Source organism: Staurois parvus, unplaced genomic scaffold (assembly GCF_062004578.1).
Source record: "Staurois parvus isolate SC_StPar_1 unplaced genomic scaffold, SC_StPar_1.0 ptg000227l, whole genome shotgun sequence".
Classification (NCBI taxonomy): Eukaryota; Metazoa; Chordata; class Amphibia; order Anura; family Ranidae; genus Staurois; species Staurois parvus.
Genome location: NW_028318023.1, coordinates 5182474 through 5210398, shown reverse-complemented (window position 1 = coordinate 5210398; position 27925 = coordinate 5182474). Strand labels below are relative to the sequence as shown.

The 27925-nt window shown below is 40.0% G+C and overlaps 1 protein-coding gene across 1 annotated transcript in view; it reads left to right on the top strand.

The window, feature by feature from the left end:
- Nucleotides 1–27925, top strand: part of ANKRD17 (ankyrin repeat domain 17) — a gene marked incomplete at its 5' end in the record, with an annotated part of 115845 nt that overhangs the window by 76257 nt on the left and 11663 nt on the right. The window contains 10 exons of the mRNA XM_089679612.1: nt 5073–5189; nt 5312–5483; nt 5962–6394; nt 9586–9741; nt 13867–14016; nt 17346–18994; nt 19181–19366; nt 21090–21338; nt 22432–22613; nt 26770–26931. Coding sequence (XP_089535738.1) covers nt 5073–5189; nt 5312–5483; nt 5962–6394; nt 9586–9741; nt 13867–14016; nt 17346–18994; nt 19181–19366; nt 21090–21338; nt 22432–22613; nt 26770–26931 — 3456 coding nt within the window. The remainder of the gene's footprint in view (nt 1–5072; nt 5190–5311; nt 5484–5961; nt 6395–9585; nt 9742–13866; nt 14017–17345; nt 18995–19180; nt 19367–21089; nt 21339–22431; nt 22614–26769; nt 26932–27925) is intronic.

Here is a 27925-nt window from a genome sequence, read left to right as displayed (position 1 = left end):
TGAGCCTGTGTTCTACTAAGACCCCCAGATCTTTTTCCATTCTGGAATCCCCTAATGATTCTTCTGCCTAGCGAGTAACTTGCATTCATTTTTTTTTTTTTTTTTTTTTTTTGGCCCCTAAGTGCATTACGTTACATTTTTCAATGTTCAACCTCATTTTGCCCACGCCCTAATTTTATTAATGTTATCTGGTAAAGTTTCTATATCCTGCTGTGAAGTTATTGCTCTGCTTAGCTTTGTATCCGCAAACACTGAGATTGAGCTATTTATACCAACCTCTATAATTTATAAATCGATGAAACAGAATTGCTTCCAGGACCGAGCCTTGGGGTTCCCCATTTACCCCTCCCCACTCCAGACCATTCTGAGTATTTGCTATTTATCACTTTCCTTTGTACGCACCCCTGTAACCAGTGTTTTATCCAGGTACATACACTGTGGTCTAAGTCACTATGTAAATTAAGCATTTGAGGAACTGTATCGGATGCTTTTGCGCAGTCCAGATATTCCACACCCAGAGGTCTTTCTTTATCAAGATTCTACTCTTTAAACTATATCCCACAAAACCTACAGGTAAAATTGTTATCCCACACAACAGTCCCAAACTAAAAAACTAGTGGAGTGTAATAAACAGAAGATAAACAAATATGTAACTAATAGGGAAGACCTGGGTCTGATTATAATAAATTGCAGGCTACAGACACGTTTATCACCCTCCATGTGTGAACATACACACAAGGGATGAAATCACTCATATCGCTACAAATCAGCGATGAAATGATTTCTGCCCAACTGTAAATTTAAACCTTTTGAATGTAATGTATCCATATTATAGATTCACTTTCTTTTGTAAGAGATCACACTCTGTCCCCATAATTGGAGGGAACTAGCATCCCTATTGTGAAAATCCCTATAGTGCAAAGAGACACTGATTTTTGTAACCAATTGTGATGTTATGAACATGCTCAGAAATGTTTTTTTAGCGGTCTTAGTGCAGCCAGTGTACTTAATCAATTTTACAAAGTCTGTTCTCCAGCCCTTGCACCTGGAGTACCTGAATCTAATCTTGGACATGGTCCATAGCCAGGATCTTCCTTCCTTCAGAAAATATTGCCCCTTTAAAAACCCATATGCAGACCCTGAGATCCAAAAGACATCCATTAGTTTGCTTCTGCATGAGGGTCCTGCGCCTAATATAAGCTTCCTTTGATGCCGTCCTCTTTGCCCAGTTTCACTTCAGGACACCTAACTCAATATCCTCAAATTGTGGAACAAACAGATCTTCTCTCTGGACCATCCGATGTGTCTATATTCATCCAGACAAATTTCTCCCTGTCTTGGTGGATCTCCAGCTTTGCTCTAGAGTTGGTGTTATTTCCCATAACCCTGGAAGGTCGTGATGGGATGCCAACTTTACCAGTTAGGGAGGAAATTTACAACACACTAAGCATCCAGGGGAAATGGTCTTCAGTGACGTTAAGACTTCTCATCAACATTCTGCAGCTGAGAGCCATCAGATTGTCTTTACAACACTGGATCCCCCTTCTACAAGGTCACCCAGTCAGGGTGCAGTTGAACAGTGCCACAGCATTGACTCACATAAACCATCAGGAGGGCATCAGAAGTCGAGCTTCGCAAGAGAAACACATTTGACACTCTTTGGGCAGAAATTCACATTCATGTATTCACTGTCATGCACAGTGGGTAGGTGAACTTCCTAAGCTGTCAACATATAGACCCTGGGGAATGGTCTCAAGCTTTCAGAATCTGCCAGTGGTGGAGGAAACCAGATATGGACATCCTGCCCTCCAGGTTTAACAACAAATTGCACAGATTTGTAACCAATACAGGGGATTGTTTAGCCTTTGCCCTGGTAATTCCTTGGTCTCTATTTAGACTGCTCTGTACCCTTCCTCTTATACAGATTCTCTCCCAAACTGCTGTGCAAGATAGTGGTAAAAGGGTTTCGGTGATCCTCATCACATCAGATTGGCCCAGAAGGACAGTACAGACTCCTGGTGGACCAGCCTTGGCCTTTTCCCAACAGGCTCGATTTACTGGTGTAAAGTCCCTTATTTTGTTCTGATTTGCAGACATGGCTGTTCGGAAGGGTAGTGGTATATCTGATTCAGCCATTCCCGCCTTACTAGCATTGAGGAAGTCTACATCCCTCAAGATCTACCATTACACATAGAAGGCCGCCTTTTGTGTGGTGCAAGGCCAGACTTCTAAATCCCAGATTTTTATCTTGGCCTTTTTTTTTTTAAACTGTCTTGGCCAGTGTCTGGCCCTGTATAACTTTTAAGGGACAGGTTTCTGTCTTATCCATTCTTTTCCTTTAAATCTCTTGCTTCACAGTCCATCAAAACTTTTCTTCAGGGAGTTGCTTATATAAAACCCACAATTCGACCACCTTTGTCACCTTGGGACCTGAGTCTGGTGTGTTCTGTACTCCAAAGACCCCCATTGGAGCCAATTGGAGATATTTCTTTAGAACACCTCACTTATAGATTGCCTTCCTAGTGGCCATTTTTGTCTGTTAGGTTTTTTTCTGAGCTGGCATCCCTTGTAAAAAGAGCCTTTTCTTGTATTGCACAGGGACAAGGTGGTTATGAAACCAAGGCATTTTTACCCAACGTAGCTTCTTTTCACCTCAGTAAGGATATTGTTTTTCCTTCTGTCCCTGCTTCTAAACACGCTTTTTTTGTCCTTGCTACAGCTTCGTAAAGGGCTTTCTGCTTTTGCCAGGTGGATCAGACAAATTATTTCCACAGAATTGCTCTTTTCCCTGCCGTGGCTTATTCTATCAGATCTGTTGGTGTTCCTTGATGCTGGAAAGCCCAAGAACCTAGAACTCAATTTGCAAGGCTGCCACCTGGTCCTCTGTTCACACCTTGTCCAGATTTTACCAGGTGGATGTTTAGACCTCAGCTGATGCAAGTTTCAACCACAAGGTGCTAAAAGTTGTCATAAGTGTTTTTTTCGGGTCTTTAATCCTTACGTCTTTATACGTACAATAAAGGACATAACGGTTATAGGCTGCTACCTTCAGGTGATTGGACACTGGCAAAAACCTTGTGGGACATGCCCCCTAGGAGTACTCCTAAAACCACACCGAACAAACTGTGGGTCCTCCTTTTTTTTTGCTGCTAGTGTCCTTAGGTGAAGGACCTTTTTTCTTATACAAGTACATGATAAAGTAGGCACATATCAGGAATATGAAATGTTGGGTTTACATGTCATTTAAAGGCTCTTTGCATTTTCAAGTCCAGCCCCGCAACTAGCTACTGTTGCGTTTTCTGTTTGCCAAACTGCTGCTAATTTGACTAAGGCAGTAAATAATGAACAGAATCTTGTATTCCAAAGCCGAGTTCTGATGGAAGATGTTTCTTTTGTGATGCACTTGACAGGTTCATAAGAGGTCATGGACGAAAAAGTCCTACTTCCACATTGTTTAAAGGTGGTAGAAGCCTCCAAAGAGAAGGGTTTTAAAATCTTCTAAAGAGCGCTCCATCTCCCTCCCGAGGCTTCATCTTCAAAGGCAAGATTCTGCCCTTCACGTAACAGTCTACCCCAAAGTCTTCTTCACCGTGAGTTTTTAAGAGTGGGAGGACTTCTGGTGCAGTTTGCATTCTTCTGGGTCACAGATATCCCTGACCTCTATCCTCTCACCTTCTGGGTCACAGATATCCCTGACCTCTATCCTCTCACCTTCTGGGTCACAGATATCCCTGACCTCTATCCTCTCACCATTAGCCTTCTCTCAAACATCTAAAATCTGCTAAGTTATATTTGCGGACTGCCCTGAACCATCATTTATCCCAGGGAGTAGCTATTCTTCCATCCCGAACCCCCCCAACCACCCCTCCCCGGCAACATTGCAAGCATCAGTTGGGTTTTCCTGGACTTTCTGACTTTAAGTATTCCACAGTTTCATGCTGTTAGAAGTTTTTAATAGTTGGATGTCCAGGCTTCTGCGATTGCAGCATTCAGCCTCAAGGTTCTTTCCACTGTGCTCTGTTTAGTTGGGCCTGTTGGTACTTTTCGGTTTTCATTGCCTACCCCTCATTCATTGCTTGAGTATTTTCCAGAGTCTATGGAATCCAGCCTGTCTTGTACTGTATGATGAAGATGAAAGGGATTTTGTCTTGCCTGTAAATTTAATATCCTTGAGTGCAGTACAAGACACAGGCCACTCTCTCTTCTCTTTTCTGAATTACTTTGCTTTACTTGCTAAAAAAAAATCTGAGGTCTTGTGGAATGGAGTAGAGTTATAAGGCTATGCCCAGAGGGTGTTAAACGTTTTGCCAGTATCAAGTCAACTGAAGGTAGCAGCCTATAATTCAGGGTCTATGAATATCCTTCCTTTTACTGTGCTTCAAAACATGGAATTTACAGGTAAGTCAAAGTTCCTATTCTTTTTTGGGCCTGTTGGCAATTCGGTTTGCTATGTTGTCTACACCTCAGTTCTTTACTTGGATAAATTCCCTGGTTTGTGACTACAAGCCCTGTGTCCTATGCTGTACGATAAGGATAAATTAAATTTGGACCTTATCTTGGAGGACACTACAGGACCCTCCCCCTGTGTTCCTGTGGATACTGCTTATTGCTTGCTAAAAAAAAAAAAAAAAACTAAATTCTCCCGCAGTAGATGGGGTTATTTATCATGCATTAGGAGGTGTCTTAACAAAGTTCTTGACTGCTCCCAATCACCTGAATGTTGCCTGCATGTAACTCATGGTCTAAGATGACAGGCCCTGTGTCCTGTACCATGGAATTTATAGGTAGGTTAAAATTACCTCCCTCCCCCAATTCCCCCCCACACACACACAATTGTGTACTTCTGTGAAATTGGTGTTTTTTTGTTTTTTCAACTTATGAATGTTGTCAGATGTGTAAATCAGAGAAATGACCAAGCAGATTCACCGTTCATCAGTATTATACAGTTATTTTTTACTGTAGTGAAAAGTATGGATTTCAAATCTGGTAATGAGAAATTTTAATAAACTGCTGCATTTCAGTCTAGTAGTTTTAAATTGGCCTTTTTTATAACCTATTTTATACAATTTCAGGAAATGTTAAAGAAGTGCCATCTCTGTATGGAATCCATTGTACAAGCCAAAGACAGGCAGGCAGCTGAAGCTAACAAGAATGCTAGTATCCTATTGGAGGAACTTGATTTAGAAAAGGTAATGAATTCACCTTTCCAAACACCTGAGCTATTGGTACATTAGTACTTTTAAATTATGCAGTTTTATTTTTTAAATTTCCCTAATATGTACACTAACATTCTGAATCGTATCATTTTTAGCTACGAGAAGAAAGCAGAAGGTTGGCGCTGGCTGCAAAGCGAGAAAAAAGGAAGGAAAAGCGTCGAAAGAAGAAAGAAGAGCAGAGGCGAAAACTGGAGGAAATTGAAGCCAAAAATAAAGAAAACTTTGAGCTTCAAGCCGCTCTTGAAAAAGAAAAGCAGAAGGTTGAAGGTAACTGTGATCATGCGGTGTTTATAGATGTCACCAGAATTATATCAGGTACTATGTAAGACCTTATAATCATATCTATAAAAATTGTTTGAGCTATTTCTTATGCTTGATATGGAAATTAAAGTAGTAGGTTTAAGTAAAGACCTGTACTAAATATGCATCCTTTTTCCCCCACCACCAATGTCCATATACGTTTGTTTTCAAATGCAGTATATTTCATTAGGATTTTGCATACATATTTTTCACTTTCCCTTGATTAACAAAAACCATTGAACATGCATTTATATATACAAAACAAAAGTTGAAGAAAGTGGTGTACACAGGTATTGTTATACTTGCCATATGCATACATTTTAAAAGCAACAGATTAGAAATTTTGTTGATAAAAATTATAGTACATCTGCTTTGTAGAAACTCAGGTTTAGCTGTGAATCTCATTTAATTTTAAAACTTCATAACATTTTATTTTCTTAAATAGATGAACCCCCAGTTGTTACAGAACCACCTAGCGCAACCACCACCACCACTATTGGCATATCTGCTACATGGACCACTCTAGCGGGCTCACATGGAAAAAGAAACAATACCATTACCACAAGCAGCACGAAGCGGAAAAGCAGAAAGAACAAAATTGCAGAAAACGTGCAGATTATATTTGAAGACCAGCTTCCCATTTCCTATGGGCAGCAAGAAAAGCTAAACGGAGAGTCCAAAAGTAGTAGTACCAGTGAAAGTGGAGACAGTGATAACATGAGGATCTCCAGCTGCAGCGATGAAAGCAGCAATAGCAGCAATAAGAGCGACAATCATTCTGCAATCAATGAGAGCAGTTTGCAAAGTAAAAAGAAACCATCTGTGCTAGTTTCCTCTCCAAAAGAAGAAAGAAAAGTGTCATCTAAAACCTCAGTAAAGTAAGTGCCTTTGTGTGTGCGTGTGGGTTTTTTTTTGTGCATTTAGTTTCATGATATTTTGATAAAGTTAGGTTTGTTGTGTTTCCTTTTTTTTTTTTTTTTTTTTTTTAATGCAGATTTGACAAAAACCCTAAAAAAAACAAAAAAAAAAAAACGTTAGCTCGACACTTAATCAAATTGACCATCTAAAATGAGGGCATACAGTGTTTGGTGGGATGCACTACTGTGAGTCCTACAAAAATCAGCAAAATACATCTGCATTGATCAAGTCCATTTTGATGTAAAAGTTATTTTGTAAAAAGTGATAGTTTTACTTTTTCAAAACACGTCCAGAATATTCACACTCCATAGGTATAGGCGTGTACCTTCATGTGATTTGACACCTCCCCGCATTTAGCTCCCTTAAACCAGGGAAAATTTACCAATTTTATAAGGCTGCAACCTGTGTTTTTTTTTTTTTTTTTTTTTTTTTTTTTTTTTTTTTTCCCACACAGAACCTTAAGTTATGCAAGGTAGATATTTTAGCCTCATCCATTTACTTCTTTGGACCCCAAGTTTTTCAGGTGGCTGTGGGCTAGAGGCAGTCCACACATTTTTCTATTTTTCTTGGGCTTGTTAGCATTCTCTGTGTTGCCCTCAGTGGACTGCTTTTTGGCGTCACAAACATTCGACTTCCTCTGTTCCTCAATGGACGTAAAAAAAGTATTTTTGAACTGTAAAATCTTTTTTTTCTTTGAGTCCAAGTCCCCCTCCTCTTTGTGATTATCTGCACTGCTTTGCTACAAAACTGAGTCATACTGATAGGGGACTGGCCTACAGTTTTTTTGGGTTTTTTTTTTTTTGTTTTTGTGCCGGTGTCCTATCCTCCTGTGGGCAGCAGTATGGCCTGAAGTTATGACTTTGTCCCTTAATTAACGCCAAAGGAAGGATTTTAAGGCAAATCCAGAAATTCTGTTTTAGTAGCTTTATTAGTGAATAGATTTCAAGATTCCCTTTTGAGAATTGGGTAGTGTTGCATTCTTTTGCCATGTACTGCATTTAATTGGTTTTGGTTAAGCATCTATGCAGAGAACACTCCAGCCACCATTAACCTCATTAACGAGGAATATTAAAGTATATGAGAATATTAATATCCTCATTAAGTGCTATTAAAGCTGAACACAAAAAGTTTAAATACAGTTGTGCTCAACTTTGCATACCGTGGCAGAAATTGTGAATTTTTGGCATCCATATTGAAAATATCAAAATTAGTAGATCAAAACTTTACATACCCTGGAATCTTTTGCCTTGTTACAAATTCACATGGTGACACACTGGTTAATATGGCAAAGGTTTATTTCCCACATCTGTAGCTTTTTAAACTGCACTTAGTGTCTATATAAATAGTCAATGAGTTCGTTAGCGCTCATGTGGATGCCCTGAGCAGGCTATATACTGAGCCATGGAGAGCAGAAAACTGTCAAAGTCCTGCGTAACAAGGTAATGGAACTTTTATAAAGATATCCAAAGCCTTGAATTTGCCAGTCAGTACTGTTCACTCTCCTATTAAGTGGAAAACTCAGGCATCTCTTGATACCAAGTCAAGGGCAGGCAGACCAAGAAAGACTGTATCCACAACTGCCAGAAGAATTGTTCGATATACAAAGAAAAACAGATGGGTAACCTTAGGAGAAATGTAGGCTGTTCTGGGGAAAAAAAAAAAAAACTGTGCGGTTGTTTGAAGGAGCACAATACGACGATACTTTAACAAAAATGAGCTGAATGGTCAAGTTGCCAGAAGCTTTTGCTGTGCTAATGCCACAAAAAAAAGCCCAGTTACAGCATGTCTGACCACACCTGGACACGACTCACAGCTTCTGGCACATGAATCTGGAGTGGCGATACCAAAATAGAGCTTTAGCTTTAACCATAAGCACTAACACTGGTTAACAAGGCCTATAGCGATAAGAATATCATCCTCACTGTGAAACGTGGTGGTGGCTCACTGATGTTTTGGGGGGGGTGTGAGCTCTAAAGGCACGGCAATCTTGTGAAATTTTGATGGCAAGATGAATGCATCATGTTATCAGAAAATACTGGCAGACAGTTTGCATTCTTCTGCATTAAAACTGCGCACGGCACACCAGAAGCACCAAGCCAAATTGACCCTCCAGTCAAAAAGGTGACTGATTCTGGAGTGGCCATCAGTCTCCTGACCATAATATCATCGAGCCACTTTGGGGAGATCTGAAACGTTTGGTACATGCAAGGTGGCCGCAGACTTTGCATGACCTAGAGACATTTTGCAAAGATGAATGGGCAGCTATACCACCTGAAAGAATTTGTGGCCTAATAGACAACTATTACAAAAGACTGCACAATGTCATTAAAGCTAATGGGGCAATACACAGTATTAAGAACTAAGGGTATGTTGATTTTTCAACAGGAGTAATTTCATTTGCGTGCTTGTTGCCATGTTTTGATCCCTTCTGGTATGACCTACAATTGAATATGCATCCCAAAAGAAATGCGTTTTGCCTGCTCACTTGTGTTTTCTTTAAAAAGGTACTGTTACCAATTCTCCAAGGGTATGCACACTTGAGCACATCTGTAACTTATATTGGACCAAAACCAAATCCGCTTTGTGCGCCAAAGCCTTTACAAATCCAGATATTGCCTTGATAACAGTAGTGATTACATAATTACTGTGCTGTACATTGCCCACTACAAGCTGCCTGCAGAAAACTAGATTTACAAAAGAAGGCACCCTGAACAAGAAGAGAGACCGCAATAGTGACATTCTTTATTAGTGCAAACTGGCACAACGGCAAAGTGCAGTGATTGTTTCATGTTTGTTTACTGCACTGTATGAAACACTAAAATTAACAAGATTCAAGTAAGACTACACATGGCTCTTGTATGTAAACATTTGCTTAGCCCAGATTTCAGTACAGGACCTGTGCCACCTAATGGCAAAATGTTCAGCTCTCAAAAGTAGTTTCATTTTTGTATTTTATTACCAGTTTATGTGGATTTAATTTTTTATTAAAGAGCATATTTTTTTAAAAAACATTTTATATATGTATTGTACTACTTTTATTTATTTATTTTTTTAAACCCGCTTGTGTATAAGGCTGTTAAAAGTAAATTAGGTTTATAATATTCTACTTGTGTAAATAGAACATTAACATTGTGTATTTTCTGGCTTGAAGGTTATCCGAATCTGTTGTTGAAACAACAGGTAATTCGTTATCTACGAGCACGAAGACTGGGCCTTCTCCACTTTCATCTCCAAATGGAAAATTGACAATAGCCAGTCCCAAGAGAGGGCAGAAGAGGGAAGAAGGCTGGAAAGAGGTGGTCAGAAGGTGAGTTCAAATAACAATTTTCCTATAACAATTTGGTTGAGTATTTTTTCTTGGTGTCATTTTCAACTGCAATGTAATTCTGTCTACTCTTGGCTTTTAACACATTTTGTTTTTTTACACATACATATCTTAATCATAAAGCACAGGACACAGTCTATGTATTCATAGACCCTGGGTTATAGGCATGTATCTTCAGGTGGCACTTTTGAGGACACTGTATAAAGTGCAGAAACTTGTGAGCTGCTATGCCGAATTAGTGATATAAATTAATAAAACATATAAAATAATGGAAGATATTAATAAAATTGTGAATCACTCACACTATTCACATTCCCGTGCAAAATGTGTTATATAACAAAATATCAATCAAGTGTCGCGCTTCGCATCTGATTTAAATCAAAACAAGCAACATAAATGTCTTTTAATAAGTGTCCATGTATTGATATTCTGTATGGTTGTCAGTGACACCAGGTCAGTTCCCCCCAGTGTCAGAATGCCCGCCGCAGTCCCGCTATAAGTCACCAATTGTCATCATTCGTACAAAAAAAAATTCCAGTATCTATACCGCCATTTGTAAATGCTATAACTTTCATGTAAACCAATTAATTTAAACGTATTAGGATTTTTTCTTCAACAAAAACATGTAGCAGAATACATTTTGGCCTAAATTTTTGATGAAATTTAGATTTTTTTAAAAAAAAATTTTACTGGACATGTTTAATAGCAACAAGTCAAAAATATAGTTTTTTTTTTTCCCCTCAAAATTGTGTTTTTTTGTTTTTTTTTTATTATAGCGCAAAAAATAAAAACCACACAGGTGATCAAATACCACCAAAAGAAAGCTCAATTTGTGGGGGGGGCGCAAAGGATGTAAATTTCATTTGGGTGCAGCGTTGCATGGCCGCTCTATTGTCGGTTAAAGTAACTCAGTGCCATAACGCAAAATCTGGCCTGGTCACGAAGGGGGATAAATCCTCAGGAGGGCAAGTGGTTAACCGCTTGCGGACGGCCCTATAGCAGAAATACTGCCACAGGGCGGCACGGGTGCGTAAAATCATGTATATATAAACGTGATTTTGCATTTCCACCCTACGTGGCCGACAATCACCGGGTCCCAGCCGGTGATTACTCGCCAGTGCCTGATAATTTCCGAGGATCTCAGACGGGGAGTACGGTTTTGTTTACTAACAGTTCTCCTCCCTGTCAGCTCAGCCACACTGCTTTGGATGGCTGTGCACATCCATCCAAAGCAGTGTGATTACAGTGAAGCACACTGACAATGCCCCCTAGCAAAACACTCCCAGCACACAGTTAACCCTTTGATCACCCCTCATGTTAACCCCTTCCTGCCCAGTGCCATCAGTACAGTGTCAGTGCTTTTTTTTTTTTTTTTTTTTTTTTTAAGCACTGATCACTGTATTGTCACTGGGCATGTCAGTGACACAGTCAGTTCCTCCCAGTGTCTGCCGCAGCCCTCTATAAGTTGATCGCTACTATTACTAGTACAAAAAAAAATCCCAGTATATATACTCCTATTTGTAAACGCTATAATTTTCACGTAAAGCAATTAATTTACACATAATGGGCTTTTTTTTTTTGTAGCAAAGACATGTAGCAGAATACATTTTGACGTACATTTATGACAAAATTTTGATTTTTAAAAAATAAAATTACTGGACATGTTTAATAGCAAAAAGCCAAAAATTGTGTTTTTTGTTTTTTTTTTTTTTTCTCAAAGCTGTCGGTCTTATTTTTTTTTTTTTTATAGCGCAAAAAATTAAAACCACACAGGCGATCAAATACCACAAAGAAAGCTCAATTTGTGGGGGGGAAAAGGACGTAAATCTCATTTGGGTGCAGCGTTGCATGATTGCGCAATCTTCAATTAAAGTAACGCAGTGCTGTAACGCAAAAAATGGCCTGGTCAGGAAGGGGGGGAAATCTTCAAGAGGGCAATTGGTTAAAAACCAGGTCTATGTTTGTTTATATCAAGAATTCATATATCGTGCAAAAAAGTCCAAACACCATAAAATCAATGTATGAAAAAATCCCCAGTGAACCAATCTATAGATTATTATTAGTGTAAAAAGTCCAACATCCCAACGAAATTTCTTCTTAAAACATATAAATACACCGTGCTCAATCCACCACCAGATGAATGGAATAAACTCACCAGAGCTCAATGCTGATCAAATTATAAATCGGCACAAGCGTATTTGCTCTGGGAGCGATGAGAGAATCCAAAGAAGTAACACTCTGTAGTTTGAAATCATCCAGATACCAGGAGCAATACTCTGCAGCCACTCTGAGGTATGGCCAGGACCCTTTATATATCGATCGTCCTCAGAGTGGCTGCAGAGTATTGCTCCTGGTATCTGGATGATTTCAAACTACAGAGTGTTGCTTCTTTGGATTCTCTCATCGCTCCCAGAGCAAATACGCTTGTGCTGATTTATAATTTGATCAGCATTGAGCTCTGGTGAGTTTATTCCATTCATCTGGTGGTGGATTGAGCACGGTGTATTTATATGTTTTAAGAAGAAATTTCGTTGGGATGTTGGACTTTTTACACTAATAATAATCTATAGATTGGTTCACTGGGGATTTTTTCATACATTGATTTTATGGTGTTTGGACTTTTTTGCACGATATATGAATTCTTGATATAATTTAGCGCATTCCGATTTTTTGATTTTTTATTTTACACCAATACTTGGGTTAGAGGTTTGCTGCTTTATAGGATTAATATTATTGATTGGCGCTTTCTTTTGTTTGTTTTTTTCTATGTTTGTTTATATTCACTCACAGTATAAACTTTTCAAACTTGGTGCTAAAATTCAACCACTCAGAGCTTATCTGTTTGATCAGGTAGAACATCACACTACTGGTTGTAAAATGTACTGCCACTTCCATCTAGAGCTGTTAATAAGATACTCGGGCACTCCCTTTCGCTATAAAGACTTATCTACAAAGATGCATTTCACCCAGGTTCTTGTGTTTTTTGGGGGTTTTTTTTTCGTTTTTTTCCTTGCAGACACACCCTCTATTCTGCACCCTACTCTTTTAGTACCCCACAGGGGATCTTCACCCATAGCTATGATGGAAACCAGGCTATAGAGAGCCATGGAAAAAAAAAACTCTGCCTAACATTCGCTTTGTCGAAGGCACGAAAACTCAATCTCAGGCTAACAATGCTTCTCTTGCATCGGAACAGGGCCCAATTTTAACACCGGTCTCTGCATCACACTCTAGTTTTATTTCAGGCATGCAGCAAGCAACCTGAATGACAAATACAGATGTTTCTCAGACAACTAACTGCTTTAGTGTAGCCATCTCTGTTGTGTCATGCAGCATGAGGGAAAACATTCTGATCAGTAATATACCAGTATTCTCAAACAGCATAATTTGATATAGATTCTTTTTTTTTCATTTATTTGTGTTAAATCAAAATTCAGTACACCTTTCCCAAACATGTTTCACTAAAAGTATGTTTCTCAGTGGCATTGCAGTACTTTCACATGTAATAACTGTGGCATTTTACAGTCCAGTTTATGTTGGTGATAATATAGAGGAGGAGAAGTAAGTTACATTTTCACATTGGAGGCATTGGCATAATGCGTTACAAAAATTGATGCCTCGGTGTACCATCAGATGTTCCTATATCTACATTGGCATGGGTATATTTGGTCCAAGCTTCAATTACAGGTTTTATTCTATAAATATGTCTGGCATGGACAAGCTGCTGTGGTACAGTCCTCCTACAGTACTGCTGCAGATGCAGTTCTGTGTTTCCAACAACCATCACAAATAGTCTGTTGTAAGCATTGAAAGCTGCTGGATTAGTGCAGAGAGCTGATGTAACTCAAGTATATTGGGTATTTGTGATTAGCAAAATGCCTCTGATCTTTGTGGAGATAAACATTGGACAATGACAGTTTTCTGTTTTTTTTTTTTTTTTTTTTTTTTCTTCTTCTTTGTTTTTTTGTGGCAGCAGCTCTAGCTTTGTTCCCACTGGTGTTATCTCTATGCTATGATTTATAAAGAGGCGTGGACCGAAAGTGTTTATTAAAATTATGACTGCATAAGTGTGCAACTTCTCATGTAAGAAAGTTTTTTTTCTTCTAGGTCCAAGAAAGTATCTGTGCCATCCACAGTCATTTCACGGGTTATTGGAAGGGGAGGCTGTAATATCAATGCTATCCGAGAGTTCACAGGCGCACATATTGACATAGATAAACAGAAGGACAAAACTGGTGACAGAATCATAACAATCAGGTAAAATACACCATAACATATTTAACCGCAGTTTTTATAATGTAGCAGGTAAGTTATGCAGGTCTAGATGTAGTAATAGTGTGAATATTAATGTATGTACACATAATTGTACAGAAATGTCTTGGATGGAACTTGCTGTACCACAATAGGTCATTTTTGCTTTAATAGTACTCCTTTTCCATGCTTTTGTATGTATATGTAAATCTGCTTCTGCAGCTACTTTAGTTCCACTTTAACACAGCAGTTTTTTGTTTTTTGAATTCCCCCTGTAACAGTTTTATTACCTGCCGATTTTGCTACTAGAGCTGTTATTTTCCACCGCCTGTAATAGACCAAGCTGTCTAGCAAAACTATCATTTTAAAGTGTTACTAAACTCCGGTCCCTGCATTCACTATATCTGGTCTCCCACAGTACACAGAACATGGAAATGTAATTTTTTTTTTAGTAAATATAAACTGCCAAATACCTTTTCTCATCAGCAGTTAAAGAAGTCTTGTGACTTCTATCAGTCTTCAGCAGAGCACAGCCTGTAGGAGGAGTTTTCATTCTCCCCTATGAGGCTGCAGGACCCTTGACCCTGGACAGTGCGGATTGGTCATGTGCTGATCACATGCACTCTAGCAATACATACCAAACTGAGCATGTGCAGAGTGACTCCAAGCCTCTGTTCTATCAGGAGATATATTGGGGACAGTAGAAGAGAGGATCAAACATCCTTTTTACACAGTAAGTATAACAAACATGCTTTACTGCATATGCAGACTGATTTTACTGTTGTGGGTTTAGTAACACTTTAACAGAGGAAAAAACACATTGCACTAGCAGAGGCGTTTTCATGTGGCAATCTTTCCAAAAAGGAATAAAAACCCTGTTGCTCTAAATGCCAAACAAGTTATGCTTTAATTTGTCTCATAAAAGTCCATTTTCAACTACGTGTCAAAGAATGACCTTTCCACATGGTATAGGTGCTACTGTGGGAATTCATTGCAGAATTATCAGTATTGCCATCCCATTACTGGAAATAATAATAAAAAAAAAATCTTCTGGTAGGTAATAAGACTGGTAATAGGCGATTTTTGAAAAGCCATAACTGCTGTGGTAATGCTACTGACATCTGCACCATGCATGCAAGTTTTGATTTATTTATTTTTTTTCTTTTACCTCCTCCTTGCCAGGAAGTCCTGTCATTCAAATATCAAGTGGCAAAGCTTCTACATGCCTATAAAGTGATAGTACAGTGTCTTGAAAAAGTATTCATATCCCTTGAAGTTTTCCACATTTTGTCATGTTACAACCAAAAATTTAAATGTATTTTATGTGATAGACAAACACAAAGTGGCACATTATTGTGAAGTGGAAGGAAAATGATAAATGGTTTTCCAATTTTTTTTTTACAAATATCTGAAAAGTGTGATGTGCATTTGTATTCAGCTCCCTTTACTCTGATACCCTAACTAAAATCTAGTGAAACCATTTGCCTTCAGAAGCCACCTAATTAGTAACTGGTAAGTCCAGTTCCTTGTATACTACTCATATGTTGGTCAGATGAGCATCCGTGCAAGAAACACCTCTTACATATGTCCTTTTAGGGGTTATGCATCTTTGATGAATCTATGAACAATTTCACTAAGGAAGTCACCCAGGGGAAGAGCACCCTTTTGCCACAGAAAAAGAAAGCAAAATCTCCATCTCGGAAACCCTATACTCAAAAAAAAAAAAAAAAAAAAAAAAAAAAAAGGACATGAACTGTTTTTAGCCTAAAGAAAAGTTTTGAACTCTGTTTCAACCTTCAGTCCACGAGCAAGTCCTCCTGAGAATGAAGGGGCCCGGTTTGTCAGAGGATGGGGGAGGGGCCTGTTTACCTTTTGTTGCAGGTTTTTTTTTTAGCCCTTGGATATAATGTTCTGGCCCCAAACTGCCTTCACCTGCTTTATATTGTCAACTTGCTAGCGTCCCTTCATTGATCAGACTTTCACACTGCTTTAGCACAGCTCTTCTCTCAAGGGGAGTCCTTTGTCCCAAAAAGACCTTCTGGTCTCTGTGGATATGAAGAATGCCAAACACTACATGCATTATGCGGATGGCCCATATTACTTTTGCCCTACCCTTTTGGCCTGTACACTGGTGTTTGCCTAGATGGATTGAAGGAGCACAGGGGCACCCTTTGATCAGCAGCAATGTCAGTCTAAGGGGAGTGGAGTGTTATATATGCTAGTAGATTTAAATACACAAACAAATTGAAGCCAACCTCCAGCCAATACTTTTTAAACAGTTACAGCAAACTTTTTTTCTTTTGGGGATAAAGGTTTTCCCTTTTGGGATAAAGGTTTTACATACAAGCTGATCATTGTAAGCACCCCTGTCAGTGGTAAATGTGTATTTTTTTTTTTGTTTTGTTTTTTCCTTCATTACTGTAACTGCTACATATACAGGACTGCTTCACATCTAAGAAGGTAAACTGCAGCATAACACGTGCTTGATTTTGGGGGTAATACCGCTTTAACTGCATCAGGTATCCGTTTCAGATGATTTTTGGGCTGCAGACAGTTCTTAGTTCTGTTGAGCCTGTTAGTGGTTATTGCTGTGTTGCCCTCCCCTCAGTAGGATTGCTTTTGGACATCTTCACAGTTTCTGAATTCCTGTGCTCCCAATGGACAAGGAAGCAAATAGGATTTTCGTACTCGCTGTTAAACTCTTTTCTTGGAGCCCATTGAGGGTCACTAGTCCACCGCTATGCATTTGATATTCATGCTCTTGGTTAGGGTTGTCACCTCATCCCTTTAAAACCGAACACATATTAATTACACAGATTCTGAGGCTAATTTAATGCAGATAAGGCACTGCGTTTAATTACCACCTTAAGCCACAGAACTGTAATTAATGTGTTTGGTTTTAAAGGGATGAGGTGGCAACCCTACTCTTGGTGCTGATTGCTACCAACTAAGTGATACTGGGTAGAGGAGGGGTTAGTCAACTTTTTTTTTGCCCGTGTCCTGTATCTCTGCATTATCTGAATTCCTGTGTCCCTCAATGGAACCCAAGAAAAGGATTTTAGAGAGTACAAAAATCCTATTTTTTTTTTTTTTTTTTGTATAGAGTGAGAAAAGGACAGAGCCTCCTTTAGTGTCTCCTTTGGGACTTTCATATCAACTGGACAAGAAGCAAGGAGATCAAAATCTCTCAGCTTTCAATCTATGTACTGGCCCTTGGGCATGGTCTGTAATGTAATTTCTATGCTGCCTCATAATTTGTATTTTGTTTCGCTGCTGCATTACTGTTATCAAATTATGCTAACTGGTTAATGATGGACTTCATTTCGTTTCTGCAGGGGGGGAACAGAATCCACCAGACAAGCCACACATCTTATCAATGCACTTATTAAGGATCCCGATAAAGAAATTGATGAACTTATCCCAAAGAATCGCTTAAAAACCTCCTCTGCGAATTCAAAAGCAGCACCTTCAACCTCTGCAGCAGTAACATCTATTAACAGCTCAGTTATGGGAATCAAAGTTACCCCTGTCACAGTTTCGTCATCACAAGCTGCCTCTTCCCTCACTGTGCCAGCCATTTCTCAAGCATCTGCTCACAAACCCATGAAAAATCCAGTGAATAACGTGCGACCAGGATTTCCAGTCTCTCTACCTTTGGCTTACCCCCCTCCACAGTTTGCTCATGCTTTACTTGCTGCTCAGACTTTCCAGCAAATCCGTCCTCCACGGTTACCCATGACGCACTTTGGAGGACCTTTCCCCCCTGCTCAGTCCACTTGGGGCCCCTTTCCAGTCAGGCCTCTAAGCCCTGCACGAGCTACCAACTCTCCAAAATCTCACGTGATGCCTCGCCATGCTAATCAGAATTTGAGCAGTCCTCAGGTGATCCCAGGACCCCCTTCATCTACTAGCCCAACAGCTACCACAAACTCTGCGGCCTCAGTGCCTGTCTCATCTACAAATGGGAGCCTCAATTCACCGTCAGTCAGGAGACAACTTTTTGTCACAGTTGTCAAAACGCCTAATGCTACTACAACCACAGTTACTACAACTGCAAGTAACCACATAACCACACCAACAGCCTCCACCTGCCCTGTTCCCACTGCCAAAGAACATCATACTTCGTCTTCACCTTCATCGCCCTCCCCACCTTCCTTGCCTGGAGGAGGCTCTAGAAACAGTCCCTCTGATTGCCTGACATGTTCTCCAAACAAAGGGACCTCACTTTCTAGTGATCAGGACTTGGGCAACCAACCTGTGATGGAGATAAATAGCTCGGGCAGCAGTAAGCAAGCGAGCTCTACCTCTGGGAGTACCACAGCACACACCACGCATCAGCACCCTCCAACATCTGTTTCACAGGATTCTAGATCTACACTAATGCAGACCCAAGTTCCCCCTTCTCCAGATCCCAGAATGGCCCCTTCCCACAGCTTGGCTGTCAGTGGTCCCACTCACCAGCCTTCACCCATTCCTTCTAACATCCCAACATCCTACAACTTGTCCCACTCCTCTATATCATCTACTCCATCTGTTGCTAAAATTGAATCTTCTGCAGTCAGGCCTCCTTTACATGGAACAAACCCTACTCACAAGAGCCAAGTACCAATACAAAATTCTTCTGTATCAGGGCTTGGTCCTCACTCAAATATTAAACGACCCCAAAGTGTACCTTCGGGCCCACATCCCTCCAGTTTAAGTTCGCAAAGTTCTCAGAATTCTGGTCACTCTTCAAGCAAGCCTATGGCCCCCAATTTCAGTTCTACTCTGCCCTTCAGTCCTTTTAGCACACTTTTTGAAAACGGTCCCAATCCCACACATCCCTTCTGGGGTGGGTCTATGGTCTCATCTCCATCTGCTTCAGACTCCATGCTGTCTGCACAGCCGCCATATTTGCCAAATCCAGAGTCAATGCTTCCATCTGATACTTCCAAAGCACCAGGTTTCAGGCCGCCAATGCAAAGACCAACTCCAAGTCAGTCAGGTAAGTTTAGTTATTAATTCCACAAATACATGGGCTTTTTAATTCTAGATTAATTTGAGCCACAATGTTTGCTCCTTTACTACTCTTTTAAGTAAAAATGTATCGGCTAATTTGGAAGGCATTAAGTAGTCTGATCGGGTTTTAGCATTAGCAGCGCATTAAAGATACTTATGATTTTCTCTTAAGGTATTGTGAATATGGATTCATCTTACACATCTGTGGCATCATCCACTACTCATTTGGGTACCTTTGCCTCTAATATCTCTGGAGGTCAGATGTATGCACCAGGAGGTGCACCTGCAGCTGCTAATTTCAACAGACAACATTTTTCTCCTCTTAGTTTATTGACCCCGTGTTCATCAGCATCAAGTGGTAAGGAGAGATAGATATATGCCCTTTAACTGTTGGTGTGAGAGTTCCAGTCCTTAAAGGAGCACTGTCAAAAATGTTTTCTGATAACTGTGTGCAGGTAATACTTGTTATAATAGTATTCAGTATATTCATTTTTCACCTGCCTTCATATAATTCTCAGCATTTACATATGCAGCTCAAGCTGTCCAACAAAAGTAACAGAAGAATTTGAAGAAATTATAACACTACCCAGGGTTGCTTCAGCAGTTCCAGCAACTGTTTTAATTTTTCCCTCTCAACCCCCTCTTGGTGACACTTTTTCTGGACATGTTGTTCTGCATGTAAATTTGGAGAAAAATATACATCTGTCATGTTATTAAAAAAAAAATTGTACTTGTTACAAGTATTAACCACACAGTTATTGGAATACAACATTTTTGTGATAGTTATCCATAAAGTTGAAATTTATTAAAAACAAAATACAACAAAAAACAAAACTTTACTATCGATATAAGATTATTTCAGCGCAAGAATTTCACTTGTTGCTAAGATGTGAAATGTACTATATGGAACCACTTTCGGTTCAAGTCAAATTACTGAATGGGGTCATTGGTTAAAACCTGTGATTTTTTTTTTTTTTTTTTTTTACATGTCACTTCACAGGTCAAAATTGACATTAGTCTGTGATTATGTACACATGTCACAAAGGGGCATACATACCTTGCTTTAGGTTAATTCCTCATTTTCGGATCAGTAAATAAACAGGTACCTGTTGTCAATAGATCTTTAATTATTTGACCTTTTTTCCTGTGTGAACACATCCATGGGGCAAGTATGTACATTCTCTACAGTTGCTGAGATCCAGTTCAGTACTGACCCATTCTGCATGTTCATTAAAGCCTGGTTTTAATTTTTTTAAATGCAGGTGGAATGTGCATTGGATTGAAATGTATGTGCTGTGCGCACTGTGCTTTTTACTGTTGTGTTATAGAAATTTGATTCAGATACTTTAGAGGTTGTAAGTTTTTTGTATTTTTATAGAATGTTAATATGAAATTGGTATGTGTACTTTTGTAGATGTTTTTATGTATTTTTTTTTTTTTACATTTGTGAATGTTATCAGTTGCCCAATGTCTTATGAAACTAGACATTGTAACCACACATCAGAAAAACAAAAATTCAGTTAGCTTCATGTATTTTAAAGCAATTGCAAGCACCTTATGGGCTTGCTATAGGCCAGGGTGTAGAAGTCTGTCTCTCCCTGCAGGGTCCACAACAGATGGATTTTTTTTTTTTTGTTAAAGTCAACACTTTGTCAGATGATCATGGTGAAATGACCATAACTGCCAACTGGGATTCTATATATTGTGTGTAGGTTAGATACCCATTAATATAAAACTGTTCCTTGCCTTTAAACCAACCTATACCACTAGTGGACATGGTGTACAAATATTTTTGGGTAAAAAGTATAGGAATAAGTTACATTTACATGCTTTTGAATCCCTTGAATTTAGCTTCTAACAATTGCTAATTGTTTGGGTAGGTTTTTCTATCTTTTTAAAAGTTTAGTCTTCCTTCCTCTAGCTTTAACCTGATTCTTTGTGTCTCCTGCTGTTTTTTAAAGACAATTATGGCATGCTGTGACTTCACAATTTTTTGTTCCATATGATATTAAGTAGAGTAAGACATTAATTTTTTTTTGGTTGCTGCTATTAAAAATTTATATATATTTTTTCCCACCTAGATTCTACAGCCCAGGCTGTGTCTGCTGGTGTTCGAGCACAGTCTCCCTCACCTTCAGGAGTTCCCATGGTGTCTGAGAAACCTAACTCGGTATCTCATGACAGGAAAGTCCCAGTACCAATTGGAACAGAACGTTCTGCACGTATACGGCAGACAGGGACATCTACACCTTCTGTAATTGGGAATAACTTGGCCACTTCTGTAGGACACAGTGGAATCTGGTCTTTTGAAGGAATGGGAGGCAGTCAAGGTAAATATCATTAAATCCATTGCCTTCACAGTACTACATTGCACTACACAATAGTAATTGGTATTTATATTGTATGGAGATTTATTTTCTTGTAGAATGTTAATTTTAGGGCCTTTGGAGCTGCCTAGGTTTTTTTCTCTATGGCTTAACTTTAGTTTTGTGTACTGTACTGCAATTGTTAATTAATTTCGGCCTCTTTCACACTGATGCGGTATGGTTTGATTACGCCGCAGGTGCAGCGCAGTTTACCTGCGGGTTAGTCCTGCATGCAGGACTTTTGGTGCACCTTCAGAAAGCGCACCAAAACTGTGGGACATAATAGAACTCAATGGGAAAGCGCAGTTAACCACCACCACTTGCATAATTTGCAGGCACACTTCGCTTCACTGATGCATTGCATCAGTGTGAAAGGGGCTTTAAAGTGAACTTTTGTAACAGGTTTCAATGACTTACCCATACTTGCTTTACACACCATATATGTTTTACATAATGCTGCAACATCCACACAAGTAGGGCACCCAACATTAGAGGTGATTTATTCTTACAAAGTAATATACCTTTGCACACTTCTCCCTCAGTTTCTCTCCCTGACTCAGCTAATATGTCCCCAGTGATGATGGAGAGGGGCAGGAGAGGAGCAGACAAGAATACTATCCAAGCGTCTGATGTCCACGTTCTCCACCAATGACGGCATTGGTTGTTAGGACACCAGTGGCTAGAAGGTTGTATTGGTGCAGAATGAAAACCTGTGGCTTTGTGTAATTAAGGGCAGGCTTGATCAACCGCTAGCTTGTATACAATTTTGGGCAATTTTTAGCCATCTTGCCAAGGCACCCTGGTTGAAAAAGGTTGGTATAAGGTAAATTGGTTTCAGCTAGGTTTTATGATCATGTCTGGTTTCACTGCATGCAATTTACAGGTTTATTTAGAAGTATAATATTGACTTTAGGAAAGTGAAGAGCCATTATTTTACTATTTGTACAAGTAAGCCGGTGGGAAGATCACTACTAAAAGTAGTGTGGCGGTGTGTTTTTGTTTTCTGGTTCTAGGCAGTTACTTTACTTTGTCTTAACTTTTTTCCCTCTTTTAATAGATAAAGTGTCAGACTGGTGCCACACAGGCATGGGTAATCACATAATGCATAGGCCCATGTCTGATCCTGGAGTGTTTTCGCAGCATCAAGGAATAGAGAGAGATTCATCTGGCATTGTACCTGCTTCAGGAGCATTCCATCAGCATGTGCCTGCCGGCTACATGGACTTTCCAAAAGTTGGGGTAATATTTGTGTCCATCTTATTTTCTTATGCATTAGTATTTTTTTGTTTTATGTCTAGTACAAAAGTTTTTCTCATCCTTTGGGGGACGCAAGAAGTTGATCATGTCTGGTTATGCTTCCACCTACAGGAGGATTGGACACTACTAAACAAAACTGTATGCCAGCCCAGGGTAATTTCTCCTACTACCATCATGGCTCAGTTTTTTTTTTTTTTTTTTAAGGTTCCTAGGACATTGCTGCTAGAGCTTGTCTATCTCTGCCCTATCTGTGCCAGTTCAGTATCTGAGGGTACGTCGATTGAGCTAAACATTGGGAGCTTACCTCATCTGCTTAGGTCACTGGGTCCCTTTTAAAACTCCTACTTCCTGCCAGTTGGTACCATGGAAGGAGTTAATACTGAGGGCTGAGTGGGGACATCATCCAAAAGGTTATGTGTTGCATGCGCACACTCTCCCACCATTCAGTGCCAGCAAAGCATCTCCACTCTTCTGCCTTTGCAATGCAGAGAGCCACATGGAACTTTGATCGCTGGAATATTTCTGCTGCCCGCCTACGTTAGCTTTAATCGCCTCCGTATGTCCAACCTCGTGAGTTAAGTACAGGTCTCTCTGCAGTGGGAGATCCCAGCTCACCACCAACTGTTATGGAGGTGTTTTTGTTCTATGCCTACTGGAGATTTAGTCACCAGAGTCCTCCCTAGCTCTGTTGGCTGAGGTCCCCATTATATAGTCACTCAAGACTGTGGCCCAGTTCCTGTCTGGTTGTGATCATAGATGATGTAAGCACAATCCCTTATCACGTCACACGGATTGGATGGCTGTTTTGCCTATGCATCTAGTGGCTTCTGAGCCAGTCGCAGCGACTAGTTCTGATTCACTACAATCTCTGCCTGACAAGGTTAACATAGAGGAGTCACAGACTTCTGCTATTTCAGAATTGAAAAATACTGTCTCAATGGTCATTGATGTGATGCGCACTAGTCTAAAGCTGAAGGGTCAGCTTGCTATCCCCAGTGACTGCAAGGACCATCATAATGTAGCTATCATCTGTGAGGACTGAAAACATCTGATCCCCACAGAGGACCTTCCCGGTGTATCCACTCTTTAAAGTCTTCCTCTGTGGGGTTTGGAAACGCCCTTATATGCCCTTGACACACCCTAAATGCTTACTAGACTTGTCATTTGGAAATTGGATTTTGACAGAAGTGGCATACCCCCACTGTGGAACCACCAATGGCCCACCTTCGCTGGGGAGGGACATTCCTGCATTCAAAGAGTCTACTAATCAGTAGTTGGAAACCCTCTAATACGCTGTTCTTGCTGACAGGCCCTGCCCTGTCCTTTGCCTTACTATGACTGTGGGGGTATGCGCATTGAGGCCTCCAAAACTTGGTCATCCAGCCACTTTCAAAGTCTGCGGTAAGAAACACGTTAAACCCTCTGCTTCAATCAACATGGAAGCATGCCTCCACTTTCAGAAGTTGGGGGAATGTTACTTTACAGATTGCTGAATAGTTTGCCATTCAGGCATCTAGATTCAAAGTCTGGTTGCCAAGGATACAAGCTGAACCTTCGGCAATTTATCTTCAACCTTCCTGTGTTGCCACAGTTTAGCCTCTTTGAATTTTCCTGGGTAACTATTTTGTTGTCCAAGCACTAGTGTTGGATGAGTATCAGTTGTATTCCAACCTGGTAATTTTTTCTTCTACAAAGTGACTGTTTGCATATTTTGGTGCTTGCATGCTATCCACCATAGCTACCATTTCAACTCTGGCTTCTGTGGTAAACTAGGACATGTACCTTCAGATCCTTCTCTGTTCAACACCTTTTATTTCTCAGTCTCGCCCCTGCACCCCCATAGGAACTATAGTTGTTGGTCCCAGGATATGCTTGTGTTCGACTTCATGGCATCCCCATTGTGGGATATACAGGTGATATCCTGTGGAGAAAGCAGTCTTCCTTGGCTCTGTTGGATGTGTCTCTAACTATCCAGAGGTTTCAAGGATTTGGTTGGATCCTAAATGTTCTGAAATTGAAGCTGAAATCCTCACATTGCCTTGCCTGTTCTTCAGTCTGTAAGTTGCTGGTCACTCGGTGACTGCATGAAAGTCATGGGTCTTTGGTCCTTCCTAAATCTCCAAGAAGCAATCGGATATTCCCTAGATCAACTTTACCTATAACTGTTAGTATCCAATTATATTTTGTGAATTTTAGGAAGGAATTCAGGCCTTTTTGTTTTTGTTTTTTTTTTTTATTAACAATCTACCAAGCTAGTCAGAACCAGCTCTTGAGAGAGTATTTCTTATTTTCACAGTACTTTCTGTGAAGAACCATTTTAGTTTTTGGAGATTAAATCTTTTCCTCCGTACATAGTGACCCCTTGTCCTCTGTGATGACCTTAACCGCTTCCGTGCCACTTTATAGCAGAAATACTGCGGCAGGGGTGCGCAACATCAAGTGTATATATGTGATTTTGCGGTTTGGGGCGCGCTCCCTACCCACCCTGCACACACGGCCTCGGCTGTCAATCACCAGGTCCCGGCCGGTGATTCCCCGGCGACTTCCGAGTATTACCAGTGGGGGAGAGACTTGTATGTAAACAATACAGATCTCTCCCCTGTCAGCTACCGCACACTGCTTTGTATGGCTCTGCATAGCAGAGCCATACAAAGCAGTGTGCCTACACTGTAAAGCATACACAGCCAACATAGTAAAATCGCACACAGTTAACCCTTTGATCGCCCTGCCTGTTAACCCCTTCCTGCCCAGTGGCATTAGTACAGTGTCAGTGCTTTTTATTAGCAGTGATCACTGGATTGGTGTCACTGGGGATGTCAGTGACACCAAGTCAGTTCCCCCCAGTGTCAGAATGCCCACCGCAGTCACGTTATAAGTCGCTGATCGCTGCCATTACTAGTAAAAAAAAATAAAAAATCACAGTATATATACCGCCATTTGTAAAAGCTATAACTTTCACATAAACCAATTAATTTACACGTATTGGGATTTTGTTTAGCAAAGACATATAGTAGAATACATTTTGGCCTAAATTTATAACGAAATTTGATGTTTTTAATTTTTTTACTGGACAGGTTTAATAGCAAAAAGGTCAAAATTGTAGGTCCTTTTTTGTTTATAGCACAAAAAATAAACGCACAGGCGATCAAATACCACCAAAAGAAAGCTCTATTCGTGGGGGGAAAAAAAAAGGACGTAAATTTCAAGACCGTGCAATTGTCCGTTACAGTAAGACAGCGCTGTACCGCAAAAAATGGCCTGGTCGGGAAGGGGGGTAAATTCTCTGGAGAGCAAGTGGTTAAAGTAACTCTACACCAGGTTCACTATATGGACCACTTATGTATTTACGCATGTTGATCACATCCCCATTAATCTCCTTTTCGGTTCCTCTAATCTTTTTCTCATAATTGAGCTCCTTCATGCCTCTTACCAGTTTGGTTGACCTTCCCTTTCTTCTGACCTAGGGAAGTTTCTAATCTCAACCAGGACATCATTCTTTGGACCTTCTTTCTGGCTCTAGTTCTCCGAAAGAAGCTTCTCTTCCTTTGACTAAGGTTCATGTTATCAATCTCTTAACTCTCACCTACTTACTTTTTGGTCTTCTTGGATGAACACTGTATGGTGAGTCAGTTCTTGTTCCATCTTTCTAGGTGGTTCAGGTAAACCAGCTTCCAAGCTTGGTCTGATCTGTTTTGTCATTCTTCTGTCAAGACCAAAGTTCACAATTAACTTTTTGGCATCAAGCATCAATTTCCCAGTAGAGGTTTGCCAAGTGGTCTTATGTTTTTATATTTTTTTTTTTTTCACTAGGAGGATTTTTTGGTTTCATCTCAGGCGTTCTTTGGGTATAAGGTTCTTCAGGTAGCTCTTGATTTACAATCTCTAGTTTATTTGTGTTCACTTTGGGCCTATTGGCAATTGTTTTGCAGTGTTGCCACCCCCTCAGTTGGACTGCTTTTGGACATGCTGGTAGTAGGGAGGGGTGGTTGTTGGCTGGTCTGCACTGTTATATTGCAGTGTCCAGTTCTCCTGTAGGAAACAGGAGATAGACTTCTGGTGTCCCTCTAAGGACTCTTTAACAAAAGGAATTTAAAGAGTACAAATCCTAACTTTTTTTTCTTGTTTTGTAATGTTACAGGGCATGCCATTCTCAATGTATGGAAATGCAATGATTCCTCCTGTAGCTCCAATGCCAGATGGTACTGGGGGACCGATTTTCAATGGACCTCATGCTGCTGATCCATCTTGGAATTCGCTCATAAAAATGGTTTCAAACTCAACAGAGAATGGCCCTCAAACAGTAAGTTTCATGGTTAAATTCATATTGAGACGTATACATATGCTCTGTGTAAGGATAATAGGCACTGAAAAAACAAAGCTGTGTAAGGGCTATTCAGTGGCCTTGGGGATGTGTTTACCATGCTTTTCAAGTGAATTCATATTGACTTCTGTAGATTAATAAAACCATGGCACAAACTGTTTATTAGCCAAGAAAGTGTGGTTTCAGCTGTGGATTCCAATCTGCAAATTTATTTATTTTGCTATGCTGTCTTTCTACTTTTCTATTCAGTTAACTACAGTAATATAATGTTCTTGCAGGCTTAGCTTCAGGTGTCTATAACTGCCACACAGCAATGTGAAATAACATTTCATCAGTCTTGATGAATATAGGTTAAAGAAACCATAGTAACATCACATGATGGTTCTTGAACCCTTGTTACTGCAGTTTCCAAATCTTATGAGAAATGTCTGTTTATACACACAGCAATTTCAATTGCAAAAATGACTAAATGGGTCAAGGCCTCCTGCTATGACCAGTTTCTGTTGAACCTGTGAAAGATCAAAACTGTCAGCTGATTGCCTTGAATGATTTAGTAATTTTTGTAATTTTACAGATAGTTGGCTCCTTTGGCCTTTCAGCTGAGATTTTTACTAGTCATGTATGACTTGATGACCCAAATAACCCAGTTATTTGTGGATGACTGCAAAGCCTTCACCCCCTTTATAAAAATCCCCTCTACTTCTCCACTTCAGTACTCTGCATAAGACCATCCCCCTCCAAGCTTTGCTCCCAGTCCACCTGCAAGGTCTGGAGCTCAAGGTGTCTGCCAAATGCTCAAGCAAGCCTTCCTTTGCATGAAGTGCCCCCAGTTTTTAAAGTAGGGGACACTCAAACAGATTGCATCTCAGATACTTGGATGCAGTAAGTGATATACCAAGGCTAGAAATTGTTTTGCTACCTGCATTCTCCGTGGTTTCTCACCTCTAATCAGATTAACACTTCTCAGTCGAGC